At 57.9% G+C, this 27,651-nt stretch overlaps 1 protein-coding gene across 9 annotated transcripts in view; it reads right to left on the bottom strand.

Annotated features, from left to right (window-relative positions):
* Positions 1-27,005, bottom strand: part of KIFC3 (kinesin family member C3) — a 41,738-nt gene extending 14,733 nt beyond the window's left edge. Inside the window, exons 1-6 of one of the 9 annotated variants that reach the window (XM_059667925.1) lie at positions 26,507-27,005; positions 25,702-25,754; positions 16,478-16,685; positions 13,548-13,690; positions 8,224-8,362; positions 4,873-5,075 (exon numbers count right to left, since the gene is read on the bottom strand). In XM_059667925.1, coding sequence (XP_059523908.1) covers positions 4,873-5,075; positions 8,224-8,362; positions 13,548-13,690; positions 16,478-16,685; positions 25,702-25,749 — 741 coding nt within the window. In that variant the 5' untranslated portion in view covers positions 25,750-25,754; positions 26,507-27,005. The other 8 variants (XM_059667926.1, XM_059667927.1, XM_059667928.1 and 5 more) reach the window with 8 other exon arrangements.
* Positions 27,006-27,651: the final 646 nt, after the last annotated feature.

Here is a 27,651-nt window from a genome sequence, read left to right as displayed (position 1 = left end):
TTTCTCAGCTGCCCCCCATCCACACCGCGGACAGCCTGCTGCTCACCTCCTGCCATGTGGCCCGGCCTCCTAAGGGAAGGAAGGCTCTCCAGGGCCAGGAGAGGCGTTACTAAGCTGAGGAGGCCAGAGGGCCTGGGGAGCCATTGGGTCTCAGGGAACCAGCCCAGAGGCCAGAGGGGCAGCCCCAGAGAGAACCCCACACTCTCCCCAACATGCTCCCTCTCCCAGGAGACCTGACTCCTGGCCCCGTGACCTCTGACCAGGCCTGGCCTGTCCATCCGGCCCTGCCTCCACTGCCACGTTTCTGCATCCGAGCCCTTCCGCCACGGAGGGGCCGTGGGAAGCGTGGACCCCCCCGGCCCGAGGGGCCAGGTGCCAGTACAGACACCACCCTCCCCTCCGGACAACCTTGGACAGTCTCAGCTTCGCCACGGCCCTGGGTTTCCTCCTGTTTGCTGGGCCCTGGCTCCAGGGACGGCCCAAGAGGAGGGGGAGCTGGAAGCCACCAGGACATCACCTGGGGCTGTCGTTGCCGACGTCCAGGGAGGGTCGTCCTCTGTAGCCACAGCCCCCCTCGGTGGCCAGACCAAGACCCGTGGCCTCTGTGGCCTGGGTCAGCCAGGTGCTCAAGGACTGAGAAGGGGACCTTTGGCCCGAGGGCTCCCACAAGTCTCCATCCAACACTCACCAGGGGGAGGCCTGAATCGTCTCCTGCAGCCCTCACGAGCCCAGGCACCCACAGTGATGACGGCAGCCCCGTTTACTGAGCCGGCTTCACCAGCGCGGCGGGTTTCTTCATAACAGCAATATGATGAGCCCCCCAATCCTGAGGTAGGTACTGTTATTATGCCCATTTCACAGGAAGAAAAACTGAGGTTCCAAGAGATTAAGCCTTGGTTAAGCGACTTGCTCAAGGTCACCTGACCACTAAGTGGCAAACCTAGGATTGTAACTCAGCCCCTCCCACCCCAGGTTGACCCCCCCCCCCCAGAGCCCTCACTCGATTTTTTTGTTTTGTTAATCCTCACCTGGGGGTATTTTTTTCATTGATTTTTTTTTTTTTTTAAGAGAGAGTGGAAAGGAGGAAGAGAGAGAAACATCGATGTGAGAGAGATACACTGATTGGTTGCCTCCCGCACGAGCCCCAGCTGGGGCTGGGGAACAAGTCTGCAACCCAGGTACATGCCTTTGACCGGGAATCGAACCCGAGACCCTTCGGTGTGAGGGCCGGTGCTCTAACCACTGAACCACGCCGGCCAGGGCCACGCCCTCCCTCAACCACCCTTAACACTGCCTGCCTTTCAGGAAGAGCCACGCGGGGAAAGCAGCCACGCTCAGACGGCGAGGCTGGGAGCCAGGCGCCAAGGGGACGAGGTGGAGAGGACCCCATGGCGGGCTTTCCTTAGAGGGTCAGCATATAGAAGACCAGGAAGGTTACCGTGTGTCAAACCACAGGGAGGCTGACAGGCCAGCGCGCACAGGAGGGACCCTCACAGGGCACTGCGCTTTACCGTTTACCGTCCATTTTCCTGTCCAGATTCAAGACTGATCTGCTCAATAGCCGCGCAGCCACCCTTCTCAGCCTGTGTCGACCCTGGAAATGCAGGCTCAGACAGGAAGTGACCTCCTGTGGCTGCACAGCCAGCGTGTGGCAGAGCCAGGATCCTGCCCCCGGCTCCAAACCCAGACTCTTCCCTGTTGAGGGGATGGAGCACCCATAGCCCTGGGCCGTGTCATCGGGTCCTGGTATCATGTCCGCTGTACAGATGGGGAAACCGAGGTGCAGTGTGGTGGTTAACTCATGAGGAGGGCCACCATCAGGATTCGAACCCAGCTCCGGGCCCATAGGGTTGGCCCCAGCTCCACAGGGCAGGACCCTGAGAGAGGCTCAGAGACTGGAGCTTGAGGGGTAGCCACTGAGAAATGAGCAGAAAACAGCTGACAGGATGTCTGAGGACAGCCCGGCTGGTGTGGCTCAGTGGCTGAATGTCAACCTATGAACCACGAGGTCACTGTTTGATTCCCGGTCAGGGCATAAGCCTGGATCGCAGGTCCGATCCCCAGTGTGGGGCGTGCAGAAGGCAGCTGATCCATGATTCTCTCTCACCACTGATGTTTCTATCTCTCTCTCCCTCTCCCTTCCTCTCTGAAATCAATAAAAATATTTTTTAAAAAAAAAAAAAAAAAGAAAGAATGCCTGAGGATAAACCAAAGTGAGCAAAGATCAGGCACCAATCAAAATTCCGATTTCTCCAAAGGGCCCAGAGGAGTGGGGGTGGGGAGGCTGGTAGGGAGGGTGGTGGGGAGTCAGGGGTGAGGCCCAGAGTGCGTGCAGGGCTGGGGCTGGGAGACACAGAAAAAGCTGTGATGCTTCCCTTTAACTTCCCCTCTAAGAAGTAAGTAGATTTTGCTAATTAAGGGGGAAAAACATTTGGAAAAAAAAAATTTGCTGAAAGTCACAAAAGGCCACTATTATGATGATTTCATTTACATGAAATGTTCCCCAAATAGGCAAATCCATAAAACAGAAAGCAGATGGGCGGCTGCCAGGAGCTGGGGGGAGGGGGCATGACAATAGGCCTTTTCGGGGTGATGCAGATGTTCTGCAATTAGAGGGTGGTGGTGGTTGCCTCACCACCTTCACATACTTCAGACCATTAGCTGTCCACCTAAAAAGGGCGGATTTCATGGTGCTTCTGTCTCAGTAAAGCTCTTTAGAAACAAAACACATGTGAAGAGCCTGGCCATCTACACTGGGGAAGATCAGGGAAGGGGTGCTGAGAGAGCTCGGGGGCTGTGGGCCAGATGTGCGTGCTATGGGGTCCTGCACCAGCCGCACAGCCCCGAGAGCAGTGCCCGGGCCCCGTGCCAGCTCCTCGGGCCTCGGTTCCGCCTTCATCCTGTCAGCCCTCCGGACCCTCCGGTTCCCCATCCTCACATCAACCAACCTCAGATCAAAAATACTGGGAAAAGCCCGGCCGGTGCTGCTCGGTGGCTGAGCATCGACCTAGGAACCGGGAGGTCACTATTCGATTTGGGTCAGGGCACATGCCTGGGCTGCGGGCTCGATCCCTAGTAGGGGGTGTGCAGGAGGCAGCCGATCCATGATTCTCATCATTGGTGTTTCTCTCTCTCTCTCTCTCCCTCTCCCTTCCTCTCTCTGATATAAAAAAAATATATACATTTTAAAAAATATTTTTAATTGGAAAAAAAAACTCCAGAAAGTCTATCCCTAAACAATATAGTATAACAACTATTTACACAGCATTTGTATTAGGTATTATAATTAATCTAGAGATGATTTCAAGTATATGAGAGGAAGTATGTCGGTTATGTGCAAATACTAAGCCATTTTATATCAGGGACTTGAGCATCTGAGGATTTGGGCATCCCTGGGGGATGGGGGGAGGGGAGGTCTGGAACCATCCCCCAGTGGATACCACAGTCCCTTTGCACTGACTGACCTGCTCACTCGTCTCAGAAGACATTTCCTCTGCTCTGGGCCCCGCCTCAGCTCAGTGTCACTTTCTCAAGGAAGCCATCCCCGACCTCCCCAGCAGGCCCTGACCTCCCAGACCAAGCCCTTATGCCCCACGTGTGCCCACCCTTGGAGCCCTTGTTACTCTTCCCACTTGACATGGGTGTGTGTAACCAACGTCCGTCCTCCGTGCGCCTGTAGCCCCCACAGGCCGGGACGTGTCTGTCTCCCTGGGCATCCCCAGAACTCAGCTCGGTGCCTATACATACTGGGCACCCAGCAAACATCTGGCAGGAAGGCAGGTGGGCACCGCAGGAGCCAGCAGCGTACAAAGCTGCCACGGCACAGCCTGCCTTGGGGAACCCCTCTTCGCGGGGCAGACGGGCCCAGAGGCAGCAAACAATGGGGTCAGCATGTAAGAGGGAGACCCGGGCACCAGGGACGCCCCAAGGAGGGCCACCCAACCCAGCAAGGGGCTGAGAGTGGTCGGGACAGGTAGTGCTTGAGAGCAGGACACACCTGACGGCTGGGGGAAATGCCACCTTTAAAAGGGGCATGGAAAGAATCCACCGCCCCAGGAACTGAGGGCAAGCCACGGCATTCATGATGCTCCGTCAAGAGAAGGGCCACGTGCTGGGGGACCACAGAGAAAGAACTCGCTTCACCCAAAGGCAGGGCTGTCCACAGACCAGGCCCAGATCCGCTGCCGGGGAGGGGCAGACAGTGGGGACCATGGGCAAGCGGGGAGGGTCAGACACAGGCACGAGACACAGACAGGACAGTGGGAGTGGGGAGCGGAGCCCAAGGAGAGGGGCCTGGGCGCCCCTGCGTGGGGAAGAAGACAAGAAAGCAGCCAGGCACGCAGAGGGGGCTGGTGATCGGCCCCACCGGGCTTGCAGCTCGCGAGCTGAGAGTCCCCGAGCGTCCCTCTGGCCTTCGAACGAAGGAAACGATGCTCGCAGCCTAAACCTGTGGCTCCCCCTGGCCTCCAGCGGTTTGAGAGCTCCCTCCTCCACGTGCACTCACACCGGCCTCCCCTTTCCTGCTGGGTTTCTGGGGGGTGACCTCTGCAATGACTTGTGTCCACTCGGGCTGCCGAGCAGATGGGGTGGGCTCGGGGTGGGAAGCCTCCCTGCAGCTCTCACGTCTGCACGTGCTGCCCGTCACTCCGGGGAGGCAGGTCCGGGCCCCGGGGACCGTGAGGAATGGGCACGAGGACGGCCAGGCCTCTGACTCTCGCCACCTCGCCCGCTCGTGCACTCCTGAGCCAGGAGAGGAGCCCCCAGGTGTCCACCAGGCCGGCGGCCTGGAGGGCTCCAGGTGACCGGGGTGATGTCCTCCGACCTGCTCCGCGGTGGGCAGCGGCCTCTGCCCGTCCCCTCCTCCCCAGGTACCTGGTTCTGCAGCTGGGTGGAGGTGGCTTGCTGGTCACTGTCTCGGAGGGCCAGCCTCTCCCGCAGGGCTGCCAGCTCCTCCTGCAGCCTGGCTTTGTCCTCCTGCAGCCGGGCCATGGCCTCCACCATCCTATGCACCGTGGGGGCCGCACCTGGCGGCCCCGACAGGCTCGAGCACCTCCCGCTGCCAAAGAGACGCCCACCTATGAGCAAAGTAGTGGCCGATCAGCAGGGCAGCAGAGGCCCACCCTGGCCGAGGAGAGGGGCCGTCCTGGCAGGGCCGTCCTGGCAGGGCCGACCGCACCATCGCACCATCCCACCATCGGGGACAGGAGGGAATGCTAGGGGAGGGGCTGGGGCAGGGAGAGGCCTGGGCAGCAGCGTGGGGCAGCTGGGGGACTTCAGCCGGCAGCTTCCGGGGGATGGACCTGCCTGGATCAGGACTCAGGAAAGCAACTTTCACTGAATGCTCCCTTCAAAGCATGGGTTCTAGGCCTGATGGGTGACACCTTCTCCATGGCCCGCCGGCCAGTCACGGCGGCTGAGAAAGAGCTGCAAGTTCTCTGGTAGCAGCTGGGAAGGAGTCGGGGTGCCTCCCCGTAAAACACTCTTCTGAGGGGAGCATGCTTTCCTTTTAAACCCCAAACCCGCTCCAGAGTGAAATAGTGTAGGGCCTCCCTCCACAGGGAGTGGGCACCAGCACACAGAGAGGGAGGACAGGGCAAGGTATGCGGGTGCCAGGAACAGACAGACGGGGACGCAGAGACAGACAGACACGGCACGTGGACAGGAACACAGACGGGCCGCTCGGGGGCGGACACCTGCCCTGGGCGGGACTGACTGCAGGGACCGCAGGGGCGGGAGCACTTGTTAGTACGGGGTGGGCTGACTCCTGAGTCCTCCTCCTGCCACAGCCTCCCACTGTCCTGCCTCCAGGAGCAGGAGAGACAGACAGATGGGTGTAAGGGCAAAGACACGGAAAGGAGCCTGTGACCAGGCTTGCCAGAGCTTGCTTCGAGGGCACCGCGAATGGCTGTGAGCTCTGCAGGCCAGGAGCTGGCACGGAGCTCGGGAGAAGGGAGAGGGCGGAGGAGCGGGGCGAGGACGGGGGACTTGCCTCTTCTCTCCAGCAGCCCAATCCGGGCCCTGGCCAGAGCCCCCAGAGCCAGAAGGAGGAGTCCGAGAACGAAGTTGCCGGGAGGACAGGGGAGGAGCAGTACCCACTGGCCGTGAGCCTCCGCTTGACCTCAGAGCGCAGGGCTTCTGGGCTCCCCCACAGGAGGTCCCCGGAGCCGCAGCCCTGTGGGCGGGACTGGGGGTCCCAGAGGCTGTGAATGCAGCCACCTGCTCCTGGAGTCGCACAGCCCGGCCTGGCCGACTGGCAGCTCTGACCCACAAGTGTGATCCCCGACTTCGGACAAGCCCGGGCTGGAGTGGGGAGTGTGGAGGGAGCAGGTCCTGGCTGGGCAGATCGGCTCAGCGCACTCCCCGCCTTCTGGGGGGGCGGGGGAGGGGGTGGGTAGAGAGTGAGAAGTCCCTGCTCCCACTCTCATGAGGCAAAGTATGTGGGGGCCGGCTTTTCCCTCCCTCACAGCCCCTTGGGACGACTTCGACTCAAGAGCTGGAGCAGGAGGGACCCTGGCTGGCTAGTGGCCCGGCCGTATGGCCTGCACGTGACACCGCCTGCATGTCGCAGACTGTCGGCCCAGCTTCTGCTCTCTGTTTTGGAGAGAGTGAGGTCAGAGGGACGCTTGCAGCCTGCACACGGGCGGCCACGGGCAGCATGGGCCCGGCATGGCCCTCAGCCCTTTGCAGGCTGCTAACGGTGGGAGGGGTCCGGGCTCCGGGCTCCGGCGGGAGAGGCCCCTCAGGGTCTTCGTTTGTGAAATGGAAACAACGGCCCAGTTGGGGTGGCTCAGTGGTTGGACGTCGACCTATGAACCAGGAGGTCACGGTTCGATTCCCGGTCAGGGCACATGCCCGGGTTGCGGGCTCGATCCCCAGTGTGGGGTGTGCAGGAGGCAGCCCATCCATGATTCTCTCTCATCACTGATGCTTCAATCTCTCTCTCCTTTCCTCTCTGAAATCAATAAAAATATTACAAAATAAAATGGGGACAATGGGCCTGGACACCAGGAGGGAGGCCCGGGTGTGAGTGGGTGGTGCCCACAGCACATGGGAGAGCCTCCTTGTCCAGGACGCTGCTTGTTTCCCAGAAGGTTCTGGGAGACCCCCAGAGCCCACGCCTGCTGGGGTGCACCCTGTGCCGTGTGCCCGGGGAGCTGGGAGGGGCCTGGGGAGTGCTTGCTGGGGGAGAAAGGCCCTTGAAGGAGCTAAGGGACGGTGGGCGATCAGAGGACACCTGGGGACACGCTAACGAACAGCCCTTACACGGAGGAGGTGCACGCCGCTTGGCGTGTCCGTGTTCAGGACCAGCTGGGCCTGGGCGCTGCCCCTCAGGCACTCGGGCTCAGGGACACGCAGGCCCCACCCTGGCCCTGTTGACAGAAGTCAGGCCTCCCTCGTGCCTAGAACTGGCCTCTCCCTTCTCAGCCCACTGATGGGCTGGACGGTGCCTCCCTCCCCAAGGCCGGCTGCCCAGACCTCGGCCAGGCCCCACACCTGCCGCCGAACGCCAGAGCGCCCGCCCAGACAGACGGGCGAGCGCGGCCCTGGCACGGACTCAGAGGACGGATTAGGTGCTTCCACCGCGAGGCAAGTCCAGACGCAAATCAGCCCTGGTGGCAGGCGAGGAAAGCGAGCGGAAGAACGGCCCTTTCCATGGCTCATGGCCTCCACCGCGGGCGCCTGAGGGTGCTCCTGCCCAGCGGCCACCGGGCCAGGCCTTCCTGGGGGGAGGAATCGCACCAAGGGGCCCCTGGAATCTCCTAGGAGTCAGCCCTGCCAGAGGAGAGAGGAGCCACCAGCTCCTGTGTCCCGGCCGCAAGCAGCAGAGTGGGGCCCTGTCCCAGGGTCTCTGGGTCCCGGTGGACCCACAGATACAAGGGAAGGCGGCCAGGCCTCTCTGCAGGCGGTGGGCGGGGGGGGGGGGGGGGGGAGCATCCTTGAGCTGATCTGGCTGCCCTGCTTTCGACAGGCGCTGGGGAGAGAATAAAGCAGGGAAATTCTACCCCAGCCCACACTCTCGCCAAAGCCTCTTATCACCTGGGCGCTGGGAGGCGGGCCCGGAGGAGGCTGGGCAGGCTGGGGTTTGAGTTCCCTGTCAAGGCAACCGGGATTTGGATGGGCCACCTCTGGCGAGGAGGACAGTGGTTGGGGACAGTTCCGACGCCACAAGCGAGGGCCTCCCCTCCGCCAGGGCCGCTCCAGGTCAGCGCAGACCTCCGTTACCTGCTTTCTCTACATTCATGGTGCCACCGGCGTCCTGCGCCTCCCGGTCCCGCCCGGGGGCCGGCGCCTGCCTCTTCAGCAGCTTCTCTTCTTTCGTCCCCTGACTCTTGTTCTTGCACCCCTTGTCCTGCTGGGCCTGCTGCCAAGACACAACCAGAATCCTCACGTGAAGGGGGCTGCGGGGGGGGGGGGGCGCCCTTGACCCTGAGAGCGCGGCACCCTTGAAGCTGGTGAGGACCTGGGCCCATAGGTCCACCCCTCGCCGTGCGGGTCGATGGGGACAAACAGGCCTGGAGTCTGGAAGGAAAGGTGCCCAGATCCTGCGACAACACAGGGGCGGTGTGTCCCCTTGTCCCCCACCGGCAGCCGGCCCTCTCCACTGGCGCTTAGAAAACCTCAGACAACGTCCTCTTGGCCCTACGGGACATGAATCACCAATGCAGCAGCCCCCTCGACTCAGGCACATGGCAATCTCAGGCAACTCCCCCAGGATGCCAACTGCCCCCCCTCCAGATGGCACCAGCCAACGGCGCCCAAGGAGGGGGCAGGCGGGTCCCAGCAAGCAGGGGAAGGGCCTGGCCCACCCCCCATGGCCATCTAGGGACCACGGGACCCCACCTTCTCGTCAAAGGCAAAAAGGCTGGGTAGAGCTGCCCAGTGGGCAGGTGGGAGAAGGGGAGGGGCAAGAAGTCCCCCCTCCCCCCCCCCCCCCCCCCCCGCCCAGGAAATCAATCATTGCAGCTCACCCAGAACACCGCCCGAGGTAAGAACCTCGCGTAACCTGCCATCCCATTTGAGGACCATGGAAATAAAACACGCCTCAAAAAAAAACATCTGGGAAATATACAGAGAGAGGTTCTCTCTGGGAGGTCGGGTGAGAGGAAAAACATGCATCATTCAAGCTTTTGTGCGAATAAAAAGAAACAGAGAATATGGGAAGGAGGAAAGGGAGGCTTCCCATTTCACTTGGAACCTGTGGACATTTGGGGTTTTAACCCTATAAACATCTACAGTGTGTGTGTGTGTGTGTGTGTGTGTGTGTGTGTGTGTGTGTGTGTTAATCCTCACCTGAGGGTATTTTTCCATGGATTTTTAGAGGGAGGAATGTGAGAGAGACACATCGATTGGTTGCCTCCTACATGCACCCTGACTGGGGCCGGGGATCGAGCCTGCCACTGAGGTACGTGCCCTTGACTGGGAATCAAACCCGAGACCCCTCTGTCCTCGGGCCGGCGCTCTATCCACTGAGCCAAACTGGCTCGGGCTAACGCGCTTTGTTTTTTAACATCAACCGAGGTGGTTATCTGGGAAGAGCAGTTCGAGACACGTTGTGTGTGTCTCTGTGCCCACCGTATTCCAACGAGACCCATGCTATGGTTTAAAACCGCTCCGGCCTCAAGTCTCCAGTCGAAAGGGCCCGGCTGGCTACCTGTGTCTTGTGAGCTGTGTGGCTCTGGGCAAGTTCCTTCCTCCCCTGAAGCGTCCTTCTCCCGACTCTTGAAACCGAAAGACCACCCCCACCCGCCTCGAGGAGCTGGTATACAAAGTGACGGCGATGCCTTAGCCAGTGACGGCGAACCTTTTGAGCTCGGCGTGTCAGCATTTTGAAAAACCCTAACTTAACTCTGGTGCCGCGTCACATATAGAAATTTTTTGATCTTTGCAACCATAGTAAAACAAAGACTTATATTTTTGATATTTATTTTATATATTTAAATGCCATTTAACAAAGAAAAATCAACCAAAAAAATGAGTCCGCGTGTCACCTCTGACACGCGTGTCAGAGGTTCGCCATCGCTGCCTTAGGCAGATACTCCAAGGGTCTGACACAGAGTGGGAGCTCCCTGCCAGGGACGGTTACGGTATTTCTGTTTCTTTTACTTTTATCCCCAAAAAGCCCGGAGAGAGAACCGACCAGAGGCGAAAGCGACGTCATCAGGCTCGTTAGCTCACCATCCGCTCCCCCCCTCCCAACCCCACGACCCCACCACGTTGTACTGGAGGAGGGAGGGTGGACGGCCCAGCCCTCATGCTTAGGAAAAGCTGCCGGCTTTATTTCGTCCCCGCCCTCCGACCCACTGCCACACCATCACCAGCAGGCTCGTCAGCGGCGGCGGCGGCGGCGGCAGCGGCCGGCAGCTGGAAGTTTCCATTTGCCGACCAGAGCAAAGGTTGCACTATTTCTGGCCCGTTGGCCAGACCACAGGAAGGGCAGCGGGCCCCCAGGGGGTTGGGAATTTCGAGGGTGCTCCAGAGGGACGCGCTCGGGTTCCAGCTGCCTGGGAGGCTGGCCGGGAGGGTCACTCCGCCTGCTGTCGCCTCCCTGCGCCTGGGCCCCTACCTCGGCCCCACCTCCCGGACTGCACCCACAACCACAACAGAGCTTGGCGGGGCCCAGACGGCGGGGTCACGGGCACCGGCTGCTGGCTGGAGCTCCACAGAGATCCTCAGCGGATCTGCTGAGCCCAGCGGATGGGCTGCAAGCACAACCCGACACCCCATAATCAAAATTCAAGAGCAGGGCCACCGCCCAGCCCCGGGCAGCCTGTTCTAACCACCTCCGGACTTAACTACCAGTGGCTCGGCTCAGAGGGAAAAAAACGGCTTCTCTGGTGTCTTTAACTGTTCTCGCCCCGGCCCGGCCCGGCCCGGCCCGCTTTTCTCACAGAACCGACTGATAACAGGACCATTTGGTTGTGTTTTCAGATGAACCACACAACAGGGGCCACGGAAAACCTCTGAAGTGACAGCAAGCTCTGGGCCCGTGATCAGATCCAGTCTTGGAGCTCCTCAAAGTCACTGATCAGCAGAGAGATGCAAATTAAAACGACAATGAGGTGTGACCTCACACCTGCCAGAATTGGCTACCACCAGGAAATCAACAAATGACAAGTGCTGGCCAGGATGTGGAGAAAAGGGAACCCTAGTCCACGGCTGGGGGGAATGCAGGCTGGTGCAGCCATTATGGAAAAACAGTGTGGAGTTTCCTCAAAAAATTAAATAGGAACTCCCATTTGACCCAGTAATCCCATTCCTAGGAATATATCCTAAGAAACCAGAAACACCAATCAGAAAGGATATATGCATCCCTATGTGCATAGCAGCACAATTTACCATAGCTAAGACCTGGAAACAGCCCAAGTGCCCATCAGATGAGTGGATAAAAAAGCCGCGTACATTTACACCATGGAATACTATGCAGTAATAAAAAAGAATAATCTCTGACCCTTTGAGACAGCATGGAGGGACTTGGAGAGCATTAGGTAAGCAAAATAAGCCATCAGAGAAAGACAAGTATCACATGATCTCATTCATATGTGGAATCTAATGAACAAAATAAACTAATTAACAAAATGGACATAGAAGCATGGAACAGAGTGCGGAATCTCAGAGGGGAGGCGGGAGAAGGTTGGTGGGTGGGAAGAGATCAACCAAAGAACTTGTATGATATATGCATCACCCATGGACATAGACAATAGGGTGGTGAAGGCCTGGGGCAGGGGGCAGGGCGGGCTAGAAGGGGTCAATGAGGGAAAAGGGGATCATATGTAATACTTTCAACAATAAATATATAATTTTTTTTTTAAAAAGACTTGGGGCCAGCCCTGGCCAGGCGGCTCAGTTGGTTGGAACCTCATCCCGTGCATCAAAAGGGTGTGGGTTAGATCCCTGTTCGGCAACCCATCGATATTTCTCTCCCCTTTCCTCTCTCTCTAAAACTCAATAAAAGCATATCCTCAGGTGAGGATTAAAAAACAAATAAACAGGAGAGTCTTATTTTAAATAAGGAAATTGGGGCCAGACAGCGCCTGGGACCAGGACTTCTGTGTGCACGAGGGAGGACATGCTCAGAGGGCACACGAACTTCCCACTCCCCATCCTGCCCTCCACTTGCACGTGTCCCTTCAAGGCGGGGCCTCTCGTGCACAACCTTTCGTGGGATGGGGGTGGCTTGCCAGCACGCCCCGGTCACCCTGGTCCCTCATCCTCTGCCTCCGCATCCGTGGCCCTCGCCCGTCTGCACTCCTACGTCTGCAATCACCTGATTCCTCGCCGCACCTCCACTAGCCTGTCGGGCGTATGTCTCTTCTTTGCTGTGCGTCAGCACCCACACAGCACGTGGCACAGAGTAAGCGCTTCATAAACATGTGGTAACAAACAGATTCATTGCAAAAGTGCAGAGCCAGCGCAGCCCTAACATTACTCAACGCTAGAACCGCGTGGACACGCAGATATTCACGGAGCTCGCTGCAGTCACAAGGAAGACAGAGGGTCGGTTAGAAAGCCCAGGGTAAGCCCAGGAGTGGAATATTATGCGGCAGTTTAAAAGAATGAGGCCTTTCTCTAAATATTGATGTGCGTGAAGCAATCACCAAGGTTTACTGCTGAAGGAAAGAGCTAGCCACAGGACAGTATGTGGACATAAATAATAAACACATGTATAAATATGTTGAAGTGGATGAGAAAGATAGACACGGAACTCTCACTAGTGGATTCCTCAGAGATTCAGGACGACGGGAGGCATTCGGTCCCTCGGTATCACATCTCTGCCCTGTGCGAACCCTTTACATCACGTCATAAAGCTTGTTATATTTAGTGGGTCAGATCCCCAGCTTGCTGTGTGACCAGTAGCAAGTTACTTAACCTCTCTGAACCTCTATGACTGTATCCACAAAACTTCGATAAAACTGTAACCGTCTTGAGATTGTTTCTGAGGACGGATGTGAGATACATCATGCATGGAACCGCGCCTGGCACAGAGTCAGTGTTCATAAACAGTAGCCATTATTACTGCTGTCGTTCTGTATTTTTTCCTGAAACTGAATATACATATAGACGTAAAGTTTGTCATTTGAAAGTCATTTGGTGATTACTGCAAGAGAAAAGGACCCAAGTTTTGGCCAAGCCCTCTGTCTAGCTTTGGATGACGGCTCTAGACGAGGAAATACAAGTATTGCCCCACAGACTCACGTCGGAGCGGGAATACACAGCTACCCTAAACCCTGCCCGTCTTCCTAATAGCTTCTCAGAGCAGGCCCCGCACTTCCCACTTGAACACCTCAGCCGGGGTGTGGCTGGAAAGCTTCTGTCATCTCCTGATAGCTCCCTCGAGATAACCCGGCAAAGCAAACCGCTCCGTCCAGGCAGGCTCCCGGGCGCATGTGCTGTGCGGAGCTTGGCAACGACGCATCAGGCAGGTCCCCGGCCCTCCCTCGGAGCCTCTTTCCCCCAAGAAGCCTGTAGGGACCCAGCGCTACAGCTCAGAGGGCAAGACACACCCCCCTGGCTGGGCCCCTCGTGGTCTGGAAGCCCCCCGTGCTTACCTGCACGCTCAGGTAGAGCCGGCGGGGGCTCCCGGGGCCGGCGCGGTCCACGCTGAGGGCTCGGCACTGGGCTAGGGCCGGGCGTGCCCCGCTGCGGGCACCGGCGTCCTCATCACCGCCGGCCGGGGTGTCTTTCCCACGCCCTGTCCCAGGACAGAAAAGATGGGTGAGACTCTGACTGCCGGCCGGCCGTGGACCACTGAGTAGGGCCGCGGGGGAGCTTGGCTGGCACACGCTCCAGCCAACCCAGCCGTACACGCTGTCACATGCCTGCCCTGCGCGGAGGGAAGCCTGGCACCGGGCAGGGGCTGCGCTCCTTTCTTCCCAGAAGCTGCTTCCAGATTCTCTACAGGAGGGCGCCCGGGACCCTGCGGGGCTCCCCTCCCGCCTCCCTAAGGTGGCTTGGAGCTCCCGCTACAGAGAGTAGCAGAAGAAGCGATGCCAACCGGGCTGTGCGCATCAGCACAGGGCCCGGCTCTGTTACCCTGGCTGCCTCTAGGTGGCAATTTCTCCCCTGCCTTCATTAGCACCAACCCCACGCTGGGTGGCCTGGCCCCTGCGGCCTCCAAAAGCATGTTCAGGGCCAGTAAAGCGCATCCCTCGGGCCGCTGACACACCGGATGGGGGAGAGAGCTACCTGGCAGCGACACCTATCCAACCCACCACAGCCGGTGGGACTGGATGGGTGGGAGGGGCTTGCCTCACCGGGCATACGGCAGAACCACCACCCTGGGCTGGGAGGATATTCTGGGTGCCAGCCAAGTGCTTTCCAGACTCTCATGCCCTCCTTGATCCTCAGTTTCCTTGTCAATAAAATGGGGATAAAGAATCAAACTTAAAAAAAAACCTAAAAAAATAATAATCATCAAACTCACAGTCCTGTGGTGAGGACAAAATGGGTGACACGCATAAAGTGCTCACACACAACATAATAAAAATTAAAAATAAAGTGCTCACACCGTGCCAGGTACCCAGAAAGGTGGGGGCTGCGGGGTACCACGTTGGCTGAGACCGTACCCAGTAGCAGGCACGAGGCTTAGCATTTCACACACGGGATCTCATTTGAGCTTTGTCTCAAATTTTAAAAGTGGATAAAAGCATGCATATAATAGTCACAATGCTCATCTGACAGACCTACACGCACACGCACGCACACGCACACGCACACGCACACACACACGTGCACACACCAGGCTGGGGGGAACTGTACAGGGCGCTTAGTGACACGCGTGCACAGGCATTTTCTTCCCGTGCTTTGCGTCACTGCATCCCACAGACACTGCGGTTTTTACAAATCGAAGGCAAGACCCTCCACCAGCCTGAAGTTTGTGACTCGCTTTATTGCGACGCTCCCTTTGTTGTGGCGGTCGGGATCCGAACCCTCTATATTTCCACGGTAGGTGATCTTTATTTTCCTTTTTTTTTTTCTTCTTCCCCAGAGAAAAACATCTATGGGCTGCCTCCCGTATGCTCCCTGACCAGGGATTCAACCCACAACCTACGTACTAGTATGTGTCGTGACCGGGAATTAAACCTGCGACCTTTCGGTTTATGGGCCGACACTCCACCCCTCCTGGCCAGGGCTTTTCTTACATTTTTTATACTTTGTTTTTGCTTTGGGGTGTTGTTGTCTTTTTTTTTTTTTTTTTTTTTTTAGTTTTCAAGGACACAAATTTTGGTGGTTGTTTTGGTGAGGTTTTTTTCTTTTTCCAGAAAAGCAATGCTAGTTCCTATTCCATTTGCAATCCTTACGACAATCTTGTGGGGTGGAGACCATCTTCAGTCCCTTCCAGACAACTGGGGCTACCTGACCCCACAGCCCGAGCTTTTCCCGGAGGTCCCCAGGGCCACCCAGCCTCACCATCCCGTACGGAGAGACCCTGGAGGGCATCCCTGTGGCTGCCAGTGACGGCACAAATGTGGTGGGAGAGAGAGCGCCCAAGAGGAGCTCGCTATGCGCCCTCCCTGGGCCTCAGTTTCCCCCTCCTTCCATGGGTGGGCTTGGAGTTGACAGCAGTGAGGGACACAGCCAGCTCACAGGGATCTGAACTAAACCCCTTTCCCTGTGAGTCAAGAACAAGAGACCACAGCACACGCCTGAAGCCATCTTCCCCGAAGACGCCTCTCTCCCCTGGCACTTCTAGGAAGATCTGCCCAGGCCGAACTTGGGCAAGGGTCAAGGGCAGCTCCCCACCCCTGACAATCCAGACAAGCCAGCCCCAACCCATCATCAGAACTGCCACTCACTTCTCGCTGTCGGAGGCACCAGGGGACATGACCCAGAAAGCAGAGCTGGTGTTGACAGCTCCCCAGGGGGGGACAGCCAGTGGGGGACCCAGATCCAGGGGCTCCTTCGCTGCCCACCTGCTGTTGGGCCCCTACCCAAGCCACCTGGATGGGTACCCAAAACCGAGCGCACGGCGCCCAAACCCTGCCAGGCCCCGCTCCAGGGCAGCCTCAGTCCACCCGCGGGCCAGCCCAGGCGGGATCAGGTGTCCGCGCGCGCGCGCGCGCGGGGAGTCGGGCAGCCACCGGGCAGCGACCTCACCTACCTTGTTTACCCGCCGCCAGTGGCAGGAACCAAAGGGAGAGCTGAGCCCTCCGCCAAGGACCGGCTGACGGCAGAGCCCCCGACCTGGCCGGGCTGGGACCGCGTGGCCGTGGGCAGCGTCCTCCCCCGGCTCTAGGGACCGCGTTAAAGTTTAACTCCGCGGCCGCCGGCGACTCCTCTGCGCGCAGATGGCGCAGCGCGGCAGCCAGGGCGAGATTGACGCTCCAACTCCACGCCCGGCTCCCCGGCTGCCGGACCCTGTAATTTACCTGACAGCTCGGCCTGAGCCGAGGAACTTGCGAGAAACCTCGCTCTCATCCCGGGTGTCTGGAGGAGGAAGGAAGGGAAATCAAGAGGCATTTTAAAAATGCGGACTCACCAGTTCTCAACCTCCCCGGGCCGGTGTGTGGGAAAGGGCGGGCGGCCGGGCTGGCTGGGGCGGGGCGGGCCATCCCCCGCTCGGGCTCCTCCGGGGCCCGGCCCACTCTCCACAGGCCGCGCAGCGAGGGCGGGGCTCCCAGGTTCCAGGTCCGGCGAGACTGGACCATGGCCCGGGGATCCGCAGCCTCCCCCGGGCGCCCGGCAGCCTGCGGAGAGAGCACGGGGAGACGAGATTGAAGACCGCTGGCCGAACCGGATCTAGAGGGTTTGCGCCAACTCCCATGACTTGCGGGGGGTGGGGGTGGGTCCTTATCTCCATTCAGGGTAGGGAGGCTCTGAAGGGGGCGAGGCGCCCTCCAGGTGTGTCTGCAGCACCATGTGGAGATCCCACATCGCCAGCCCTCCACTCGGAGCCTGACGGCTTACAGACGTGCCCCACACGGAGGAAGCATGAGTCAGTGGCATCTCTGTAAATCCCATCAGAGGGGACCCTGCCTGTCGCCTGGGACAAGTTAGGTTTATGTGTCAAATTCTCAAGTCAGCTCATTCACGTATTCAAACTAGCCTTCCCTCCAAGCCTACAACACAGCAGGCAACTGGCTAGGAGTTGAGATACTACAAAGCTTCATTCATGCTTCATTTAATAATTATTTATTGGGTGCCTGCTGTGTGCCAAGCACCTGCGGGGGGCGTGGGGGGGGGGTCTCTTTGATCAGGAGTAACAGGGCCTCAAAGCTCCCTGTGGGGAGAGAGGTAAACACTGCAACAAATGTTCCCAGTCACAGCAGGGTGCAGGGAGCGGTGGGAGAATGGGGGGGCGGGGGGAGCACGGGGCTGGATGGGAAGCTCCATAGGTCCCTTATAAACTGAGCAAATGCACAGAACAGATTTTCCGCATTCACGGCACAAGCTTTTATTGAGCACCTATTGTGTGCAGAGCAGCCTTGAGGGCCTTTAAGGTGACTAAGCTATAGACCCAGACAAACGTGATACCCTGATACCTGTTTACAGAAGAAGTCACGTCAGCTCAAAAGAAGCAATTCGGGAGTTTGCTTTTGGTTTAAAATGGAGTTAGAGACACCCAAGGGCTTCCTCATGGCCCTGCCTGGGTTGAAGACCACTGTCCCTCGTCTATCACTGCGCTGACTGCTTGCTACCAAGCACTCAAGACATCTGTTGTGAACATAGAGGGTGACAATCTCCTCTGACCCTCTATGGCTCCCCAGCATGGAGCTCACAGCATGCTCCTCTTTTTAAAAAATATATACCTATATACATATACATATATATATGTATATTTTTATTGATTTCAGAGAGGAAGGGAGAGGGATAGAGAAATAGAAACATCACTGATGAGAGAGAATCACTGATCAGCTGCCTCCTGCAGGCCCCACACCAGGGATCGAGCCCGCAACCCGGGCATGTGCTCTGACCAGGAATCGAACCGTGACCTCCTGGTTCATAGGTCAATGCTTAACCACTGAGCCACACCGGCAGGGCAGCATGCTCATCTCTGCAGCCCCACAGCACCAGGCCTGGAGCTGCAGCGACACCCGGATCAAATAGCCGGCGATGGCTTTTTGACCGAATGCCCTGTAGTAAACGCCCGCAAAGGCTCGCACTGACACCTGGGAGAGAGCAGGGCTGGACACGGAGACTCAGAGCTGGGAGGCCACCGTGCCACAGGCGAGGACACAATCACCAGGGGTCACGCAAGAGAAGAGGCAACCAGCAGGACAGAGCTCACTCCTGGTGGGAAGGGAAGCTGGGGAAGGAAGGTGGCAGGAGCACCAGGAGGGTGAGAGTCCTGAAGGGACGAGTAAGCGGGAAGGAGAGGATGGTTACTTCCTGGAGACATGCCCCTGAGGGGTCAAACTGGAACCAAGACCCTGGGGGCTCTTTCAGGGAGAATGTCCTTGGAGCAAGATGGGCAAACCAAGGGCTGGGCAGGGCTCCAAGAGCCCCCACTTCCTCCTCTTTGGGGAAGCTTGGCGAGGTGGAAGGAGAGGCTGGGTCCAGAGGATGTGGCATTGAGGCGCCATTGGAACACGCTGGGTGGATAGAGGGGCGGGAATGGTGGAGGCCCTGAGAGACAGAAGCCGTGAGAGTGCAGGGACAGGTGGTGGCCCGGAGATACCGATGTTCAGCTGAACCCTGGGAGAAGGCCAGGCTTCTGACTCGTGGTCTCCGCCTTCCTTGGCTGAGGCAGACGACCTGCAGGAGGAGGCTCCCAGGTGCCGTCTCACTGGCTTGGAGGCAGGACTGTGGGCCGAAGAGTAAGGGGCAGAAGCTAATCCAGGTACGTGGGCCGGTTCCACTGAGGAACTGGAGATGGGCCAGAGTGGAGCGGAAGGAACCAGGGGGAGCAGCCAGACAGCCTCTTCTCCAGGCTGCTTGGCACCGAGCTGGGCACACAAGCAACCTGGATGACCAGCTGCCCGATGGGTCAGGAGGGAGAGACGGGCTCCGTCGGCTTGCCGAACAGGACACTGAAGGTCAATTCCACGGCTGAGGGGGAAAGACTTTTAAGGAGAACGGCTAAGTCTGAGGGGCAGGGACCGGAAAGGACGATATTCCTGTGGCTTTCTGGAAGGGAAGTCGGGGAGGCAACCAGGAAGATATCAGGAAGAAAGAGGAAGGGTGTGTGCAAGATCCTGAAGAGGAAAAAGCAGCTGAATTTAGCAGAGGGCAGCGTGAAGGTCAAAAGTACCAAGGACTCAAATAAGCCCAGGCTGGGGCTGCTACCCACCCGGGGTGGGCCGTGTGGGATTGTGCTGGAGTGGCAGTGACCGGAAGCTGGTCCAGAACCTGGCTCTGCGCTCACTAGGTGTGTGACCTTGGGGAATTCACTTTGCCTCTCTGGGCCTCATTATCTCCATCTGAAAATGGGGAGAAGCCACCACACAGGGCCGGTAGAAGGGTCAGACAATGCGTAGATAACAACTTCAGAAACCAGGCGTATACAAAGAACTCACACATTTCCTTTTTCAAACTCCCTTCCAGGCATGGATGAATGCAGAGGGGCTGGCTAGGGGTTGGGGGGGGGGGGGGGGGCTCCCACTCTGGGTCCAGGCCATGGAGGAAGAGCTGCAGCCCCCGTCCCTCCAGACCAGGGATATTGCACTGACTGAGGGACAGACCTGACAACTGCCCAGGGACTCCTGCTGGGGAGGGCTCAGTCTCCCTGGGAGAGCCGGCCGAAGGTCAGGGAGGTTGGCCAGAGGCTAGGACCGCCCCTACACGCAGTCACCCATCCTGGGGTTTCCAGGACAACCCAGAGTTCAAAACCTCTGCTCCCTTTAGTGCCTTCAGGACGGCAGAACTAAGCACCCTGCGTCCCTCAAGTCCAGTCACTGAGAACACAGGGCTCCATTCTGAGGCCGCATTCCTCGCACATGACTCTCCCTGGCCAAGGAGACGGCTTCTTTATCAAGGGCATGGGGAATACGGTGGGCAAGGAGAGGCGCTCAGCCAGCCTGGGCCGGGTGAGCCAGGGAAGGTGACAGACCAGGGGTGGCCGCCACGCACAAGCTGGACACACACGCGTTGGGGGCCGGGGGAGTTCTTGAGTATTTAAACACAGCTGCCTCTTTAACATCTCCCGGGCCAGGCCCTCCACTGCAGTAGAGTTCTGCCCTAACTCACAAGTAGGGGTGGAAGGAGGTGGCTTCTGGCTGCCGGGACACCCAGGCCGCCGCTGTCACTCGCTCAAGTCTCCCACTGCCCGGGAGGCACCGGCCCAGGCCTCCTTCCTAACCGCGGGGCTGGCCTGCACCCCCGGCCCTGCGAGGGGGGAAGCGAACTGCCCAGGGTTCGTAGGTGGTGGGAGGGCCAGAAACTGCAGCTTTCCAGGGAGCCCTGGGTGCGGGGACCTCTGCAACCGGAGGGGGCGGCGCTGGCGGACACGCGGTTCCTCCGTAGGGTCCCGCATTGCCGGGCCAATGAAAAAATAAAACGCCCCCCCCCCCCCCCGGCTGCTCGAGGGGACGTGCCGTGCCGCCCCATGCCCTGCCCTGGACCAGGTCCTCGGCTCCGGCTGGATTGCGGGGGGTGCGGGGGGGGGGGAGTGGGAGGGGGGCGCGGCGGGAACCGCGCAGGGCTGGGTCTCCCTGGCCAGGTCTTCCCTGCGCCCCTCAGCGGGCCGGGCGCGCGGATCCCGCGGGTAGGGTGGGCCCCATGCAGCGCCCGATCAGCGCTCGGGGCGGACCCCCAGCGCCCAGCCCGCCCCCAGCCCGCCCGGCCCCCGACTCACCGGCCTGGCGGAGGCAGAATCTCCGCTTCGCCGCAGCGTCGGGGGCTCGGCTCGGCCCGGCCAGCCGGCGGGAGGCAGCTCCACGCCGCCGCCTCTACGGCCCGCCCCGCTCCGCCCCTCCCGCACACTTTCCACAGGAAATGATTAACTCGGGCCGCGGCGCGTTCCCATGGCAACCCGCTCGGACCAGAAGGGGGGCGGCGGTGCGCGTGAGCACGCGCTCCGCATACTCTCACGCGCTCCCGCGCCCCCTCCGCGTTCCCGCACACTCTCCCGCGCACCCTCCACGCTCCCCCGCGCTCCCGCGCGCACCCTCCACGCTCCCCCATACTCCTCGCTACCCGAGTTCCGCCCAAACCTTCCCCTGGGTGTCGGGGCTCCTCGATCTGCACACGCTAGTGCACACGTGCGCGCTTGCCCACCGCCGCACACGCATGCTCATACCTTCACGCATGGACTCACACACCGGTACACACATCCCTCACACATGCTCAAACACATTCCCACACTAGTTCGTACATACCTGCTTTTGCACTTAAACTTACTCTAATGCACGCATCCTCAAATCCTAGGAGAAACTCGCATGCACTAGTTGGTACTCACATGTGCAGTGACATGCCTCCTTGCTGTCCGTCACACTCCCGACTCTAGTGCAGTTTTTGACATTCTAGCACATGCTTTCACACATGCTCTTACTGTAGCTAGTACATGTATACACTTTTACATGCACACACTTGACACATGCGCCCACCTGCTTTCCCCAAACGCTTCACATGCACCTTAACCTTAGTACACAGGTACCTTTCCACACGCTCACACGCATGGTCTCTCAGGCTGTGACTCGTTCCCTCGCACCCTAGTACACACACGCTTTTAAACACGAGTACACACTTCCACGCGAGCTCTCACACACTAGTGAGTGCACACACATGCACTTTCACACGTCTCACACGTCTTACTAGCTCTCAGTAATACAGAGGTCAGGCTGCCTTCCCAGATAGCGCAGCCCTCCCGCCCCCCCCCCCCAGGCAAATTAATATCTTCCAGAGCAGGAAAGGCACTAGGGATTTTTAAGGTCAAGTATTCCTTTAAGCCCCAGTGAAAACATGGTTGGGGGGGCGGGCAGCAGCTCCCAGGCTAGCCCTGGAAGGCCGTCTTCACAGATGCCTGGGGGAGCCAAGGAGAGACAGCTGACCGAGGAGCCACTCTGTTCTTTGTCTTCCAAACAGAGGCGGCATTTTACTCCCCGTCAGCAGCAAGATCCCCCTCCAGGGTGCGGAAGGAGGAGAAAGAAAGAAGCTCAGAAGCCAGCCCAGTGCAGGCTGATGGTTTGGCAGATAATCGAGGCAGGCGGGTGGGCACTCTGCCCCTTCCTGCTCCGCAGGGGATGACCCAGGAGGAGCAGAGAGGGGACTGTGAGAAGGGGGGAGGGGGCGCAGGGGGGGTCGTGCAGCTCCAGGGGATTCTGTCTCCTGCTGCTCCCAGGCACTGGGCTGGTGGTCAAGAATCTCCACCAGAGGCAGAGCCAAGCTTTGGGCTTGTTCTAGAGGCCAGATCAGGACATTCGCAATCCCCCCAGGGGAAGTGGGCGCGTGTGTGTTTCATATTCTAACAGCGATGCCCCAGCGAAGGCCCAAGAGAGCATCAATGTCACTTTCCTGGAATGGGTCCCTGGAGAGTTAGAGGTTTCCAGGTAAGAACCCCAGGGAACCCTCCCAACGGGAGAGACGGCCATAATTTGCGAGTTACCATCCGGGAAGCCCCTGCCGGCCCTCCAGACAGCAGTGGTCAGCGGACTACAAGGTTGGAGGAGGGTGAGATTTCTCTAGACTCCTGACTAACTATCTCCCTTTGTTCCTGTTATTTGATTGGGGGATGGGGGGCGGGGGTGGTGTCTGTGTTTAAAGTCCGGGTATAGAACCGGATGCTTTGTCTTACTTGCCTGCTGGTGCCCTGACATTAACCACAGGTTCCTTCCAACAAAGCCAAAGCCAGATTTTAAAATTCATAATAACATTTCTTGTTCTTTATCTCTGATCACAAAATAGATGTTCATTGTAACCATAATCCCACCCCCTAGAGATAAATGCCAATATTTTAGGACAGTCTTTTTTTTTTCTTCTATGCACATAATAGCTACCATTTATTCAAAGCGAACACCGTGCCAGGCACTGCACTAAACTCTTTATAAACAAGGTCCCATCTAACCCTGGACACCCGATGAGGTGGGCACCATCGTGTCCCCGTTAAACCCAGTGTGTGACAGCTGAGATATAAACCCAGCTGGTGTGTGTGTGTGGATACACACACGCACAAACATAAACTGCTGTCCTATGTGTATAGGTGCAAGTTTATTAAGATCCAAGCACACCAGTGAAAGAAAAAATAATTTGCGGCACTCGGAAGAGGCATTTTCAGAATTCTAGAAAAACTCTGACCTGTCATGTAAAGACGAATTGCTTTCTGATGGTAAACATTTAATTTTAAAATGCACAGGCGGTCACAGTTCGATTCCCGGTCAGGGCACATGCCTGGGTTGCAGGCTCCATCCCCAGTGTGGGGTGTGCAGGAGGCAGCCGATCAACGATTCTTTCTCATCACTGATGTTTCTATCTCTCTCTCCCTCTCCTGTCCTCTCTGAAATCAATAAAAACATTAAAAAAAAAAAAAGAATGCGCAATATCACCAGGGACTACATACCAATGACATCCAGGTCATTTCTATGTTAGAAACTTCACCGATGGTTTGATGTGGAAATTGCCAGTTCTCCCCTGGCTACAGGCAATGTGGTGGATTTGCCAGGCAGCCAAGAGCCCCAGGGTTCTGCTCACAGGGCTGCAAAGAGTGGGATTTTGCTTGATCTGATTCTCATAGTAACCCAGAGTGAAGCACAAGGAGGACTTACACGATTTTCGGCTTTTAGTGATTTAGCTTGAGATTCAGTCACCACCGGGCCTTCGCGATGCTGTTCCCGCTTCCTGGAAGCCCTCTCGCCTCCACCCTGCTCCTACCTGCCTCCCCCACCTGTACCTCACCGACTCCTGCTTGTCCTCCAAGTCCTTCAAGCAGCGAGGTGGTCACCTTCCTGGCCATCCCAGGCTCCACAGTCACCTCACTGCTCACCTCCCTGCCGCCCCCTCCCCACTGGATTGTAATGAATCAGCTCCTTGATCGGGGCCCTTTCAGTGAGTAAATACAGATACAGTGGGGCCTTGACTGACGAGTGTCCCGACTAACGAGTTTTTCGAGATACGAGCCGTCTCTCGGCCAATTTTTTGCTTTGAGTTGCGAGCTAAAATTCGGGTTACGAGCCAGCTTCAGATACCCCACCGCTAGTTGGCGCAGCGAACGTCGCAGTGAACGCCATGTCAGCCCAGCATCACGTGTCTCACTCGTTCACTTTTTGATTTGACATACGAGTAATTTGAGTTACGAGCTCCATCACGGAACGAATTAAACTCGTAAGTCAAGGCCCCACTGTACGCCGGAGGGGAAGGTCGGGGTACCCAGACTTTCTTCCCGGGCAACGTCAGGATAATTCTTATCAAAAAAGAAGTAAGCGATGGGTCCTTAAGCAATGATTCCAATGTGCTCAGTAGGGAGCACGCTGCCATCGAGGATCCTTGCCTAATTCTGGGTAACAAATAGTTTCTTGGCGTTGGAAAACAGCATTCTGGACTTACCAGTCACGTTTTAAGTAACCCTGACCCAGTTAGAACCCGCGTGGTTCCGTGCCCCTGAAGCAGCCCGCTGTGGACAGAGCAGAAAGAGCCGGGAAGGGTCTGTGGAGGGGACAGGCAGTCCTTGGAGCATGCGTTTGACCCCCGCTGCAGGACCTGGGCATTCAGCCCCCGAGCCTGTGGGTGGGCTGGCCCCGGCTGGCACCTGCTGGCTCCCGGGAAGTCACGCCCCTCTGTGGACATGACGGCGTGGGAGGGCTGTCACGCCTATCACTCGCACTGGGTGCTCCATCGATAGTCCAACAAATGGTACCTTTCTCCTCCCTCCGCTTCCAGCTGCCTCTGTGCCTTCCCCGGCCCTGCCCAAGAGTGCCTCCTTTCTAAAAGCTGTGTGGACGGGGGGAAAGCTTCTCCCATTTCCACAGTCTCTGCAGAGAACCACGGCAACCCTCCCCCCAGTGAAACCGCCTTGCTTTCAAATCTCTAGACAGTGACTCCTTTCTGCATTTGCCAGGGAGACTGGGCTCAAGGGTGCCTCCCTGGCTCTCCCTGGCTCTCCGGTGAGGGGAACCTAACACCTCTTATGACCTAAGAAAGAATTTGGCAGAGATAACCCCCTGCTGGCGCTCCAGGGTGGAAAGCAAACAGGGTTTTTTTCCCCCTTTATCACTTCCCCGTAGTCTAAAATATGAGAGGAATGCAAGCGCTGGGGAGGTGTGTACTTAAGCACTGACTTAGCAAGAATGAGGTGGGCGGACAGCCCTGTCCCCACCCTTCCTCTCTGAGTCTGCCTTTCGAAGAAGATGGTCCAAGCCACCTGGGCTCGGTCGCCCAAACGCTCCTGGCTTCACTTTTTATAAAAATATATTTGTATTGATTTCAGAGAGGAAAGGAGAAGGCGAGGGAGAGAGATAGAAACATCAATGATAAGGGAGAATCACTGACTGGCTGCCTCCTGCACGCCCCACACTGGGGACCAAGCCCCGGAACCCGGGCATGTGCCCTGACCAGAAATCGAACCATGACCTCCTAGTTCATAGGTCGGCCCCTGAGCCACGCCGGCCGAGCCCTGGCTTCACTTCTCGCTCCTAAATCATCCATCTTCCCGTTCAAAGCCAAGGCATGCCTTAGTAACGCATTCCCACTTCCCCTCAGCTTCCCCATTCATTTTTCCCCATCGGCTGCAAATTCTAGGAGTCTGGGATGGTTTTTTGTTTTTTTTCTTTTTCTGCACAAATGTAGGAGAAACCGAGAGAGGAAAAGGCCCCCAATCCCACACTCTTAACTTACTCTCATTGGCCCAGCTTTTCTCTTTGGTACTTGACTCTGAACAGACATTATTTCTGTATGAAGGAGAGACAGAATAGAGTGATGGTTACAACTGGGTGTGGGGGTACGGTGGTCCCGGGTTTGAACCCTGGCTCGGTCACTTCCATAGGAAGTGTACCAGCCCCTGACCCAGTGGGCACTAGGAACTAAGAGCAAGCACATAAGATCCGTGGCACACAGCGGCGTTCCACAGACGCTAGCTAATTACAGTGGGAGGCAGATTCGTACAATTTTCAACTCTGCCTTTTCTCACTCACATCCACATAATAAGCATTTCCGAGTTACATTTCCCCAGGAAGCCCTGCTCTTTTCTGAACTTGAGGCCCCCCAGACCCAGGATGAGACTCAGGTCCCCTTCCGAGTCGGGGTCCCAATGTCTGGGGACACACCCAGCGCTCCCTAATAAATGACGGAGGAAAATAATGGCGTTAAATGGCTGCATAATATTCTGCTGAGCGGCTCCTCCCCGACCGAACTGGCCAGTCCATGGGGTCAGACACGTGAGTAGCTCCCACCTTTCCCCCTTTCATGAATAAAGTTGCTGTGGACATCGCCTCCCCTCCCCACAGCCTGTCCATCCCCCGGGCGGGGAGGCCGGGAGCCGCGTGTTAATTCCACGTAATCTTTCTGAAGAGTCTGGCGTTTTCTTTTCCTTACGCTTTCTAAACATGTGGCCAGATTGCCGTCGGGAGGGCCGCACCCCAGGGACACTTCACACCGTCACCGGCAGCATTCTTGGGGAGAAGGCCCGTTCGCACGGACTTACAGTTTTTCTCCTGGGTCTGGAGTTCTGGCCGCCGGTTCCCCTGTGAGGCATGAGGCCGCATGACAAACCTTCAGAGCCCTGACTGTCAGGAGAGGGGAGTGCCTGGTTCCCTTGCTGCGTTTCTGTCTGCTGGGCTGGGCGGGGCTGAGCACTGAGTCAGCGCACCCCCTCCCTGCCTGCCCAGGTGGGTTCTAGAACACCCCGGAAGATTCTGTCCAGGGGGCCAGCAGCATGATCGAGATGATCTGTCCTCTGACACGGGCCTGGCACTTCCTTCTGGCTTCTTGCAATAAGAACATGCCTTCCAGGGGCTCTGGCCTCCACAATCACTTTCCGTCCCCGACGGTGCAGGCCGAGGTGTGCAGAGGGAGCAGCCAGGTAAGGGAAGCCACGTGCTCCTGGGGAACCACAGCCATGGCTCCTGACCACCCTGCCAGCCGCTTGGCACAGCCAGCATCCCTCAGCCGGGCTCTGTGGCAGCCCCGGGGCCTCTCCCCGGACTCCGGTCCTCCTCCTCCGGGGGTGGCCCTTGTTTGCAAACAGCCACGGGAAGTTTGGATGCTGTTGATGAACCAGACTCCCACGGCTCTGGGTTCTTAGTCATCGTGACAAGTCTCAACCTCCCGCCCGCCCTGCTGACGTCACCGGCTTCCAGGTGATGGGGAGGACGCGGCCAGGAGCTTCATGGTTTCAGCGGCTCCCATTCGTCATCCTCACTGAGAAGGGGGAGAACCTCCCCCTATCCCAAACGACTGGAATGTATGGGGCCTGGAATACGGGGACGGGACTTTAATCCGATTTAGCGTGGTTCTGCTGAGGGACAGGCGTGTCCCAAGCACTGGGCTAAACGCTGTGCATACAGGATTGCCTTTGATACCATTCACTGCTCATGACACGTGCAATAGATATTATCATTCCCATTGTACAGATGGAGAAACTGAGGCTCTACGTTATAAGCGCAGCTAAGCGGGAGGCCCATGATGAGTAAGGGCAGCTGTGGGAAGGCAGCTTGGATGACTGGCACTTGGGGACAGGCCTGGGTCTCCCCTCTCTGGGGCCCCCACCCCTCCCTCGCTAATGAGGAGGGTGGCTGGGGCTGTCCCAGCATTACAGCAAGTTGGAGAGGAGGTCTGTAGATCTGAGAT

Source organism: Myotis daubentonii, chromosome 15 (genome assembly GCF_963259705.1).
Source record: "Myotis daubentonii chromosome 15, mMyoDau2.1, whole genome shotgun sequence".
Lineage (NCBI taxonomy): Eukaryota > Metazoa > Chordata > Mammalia > Chiroptera > Vespertilionidae > Myotis > Myotis daubentonii.
This window is presented reverse-complemented; position numbering and strand designations above follow the sequence as displayed.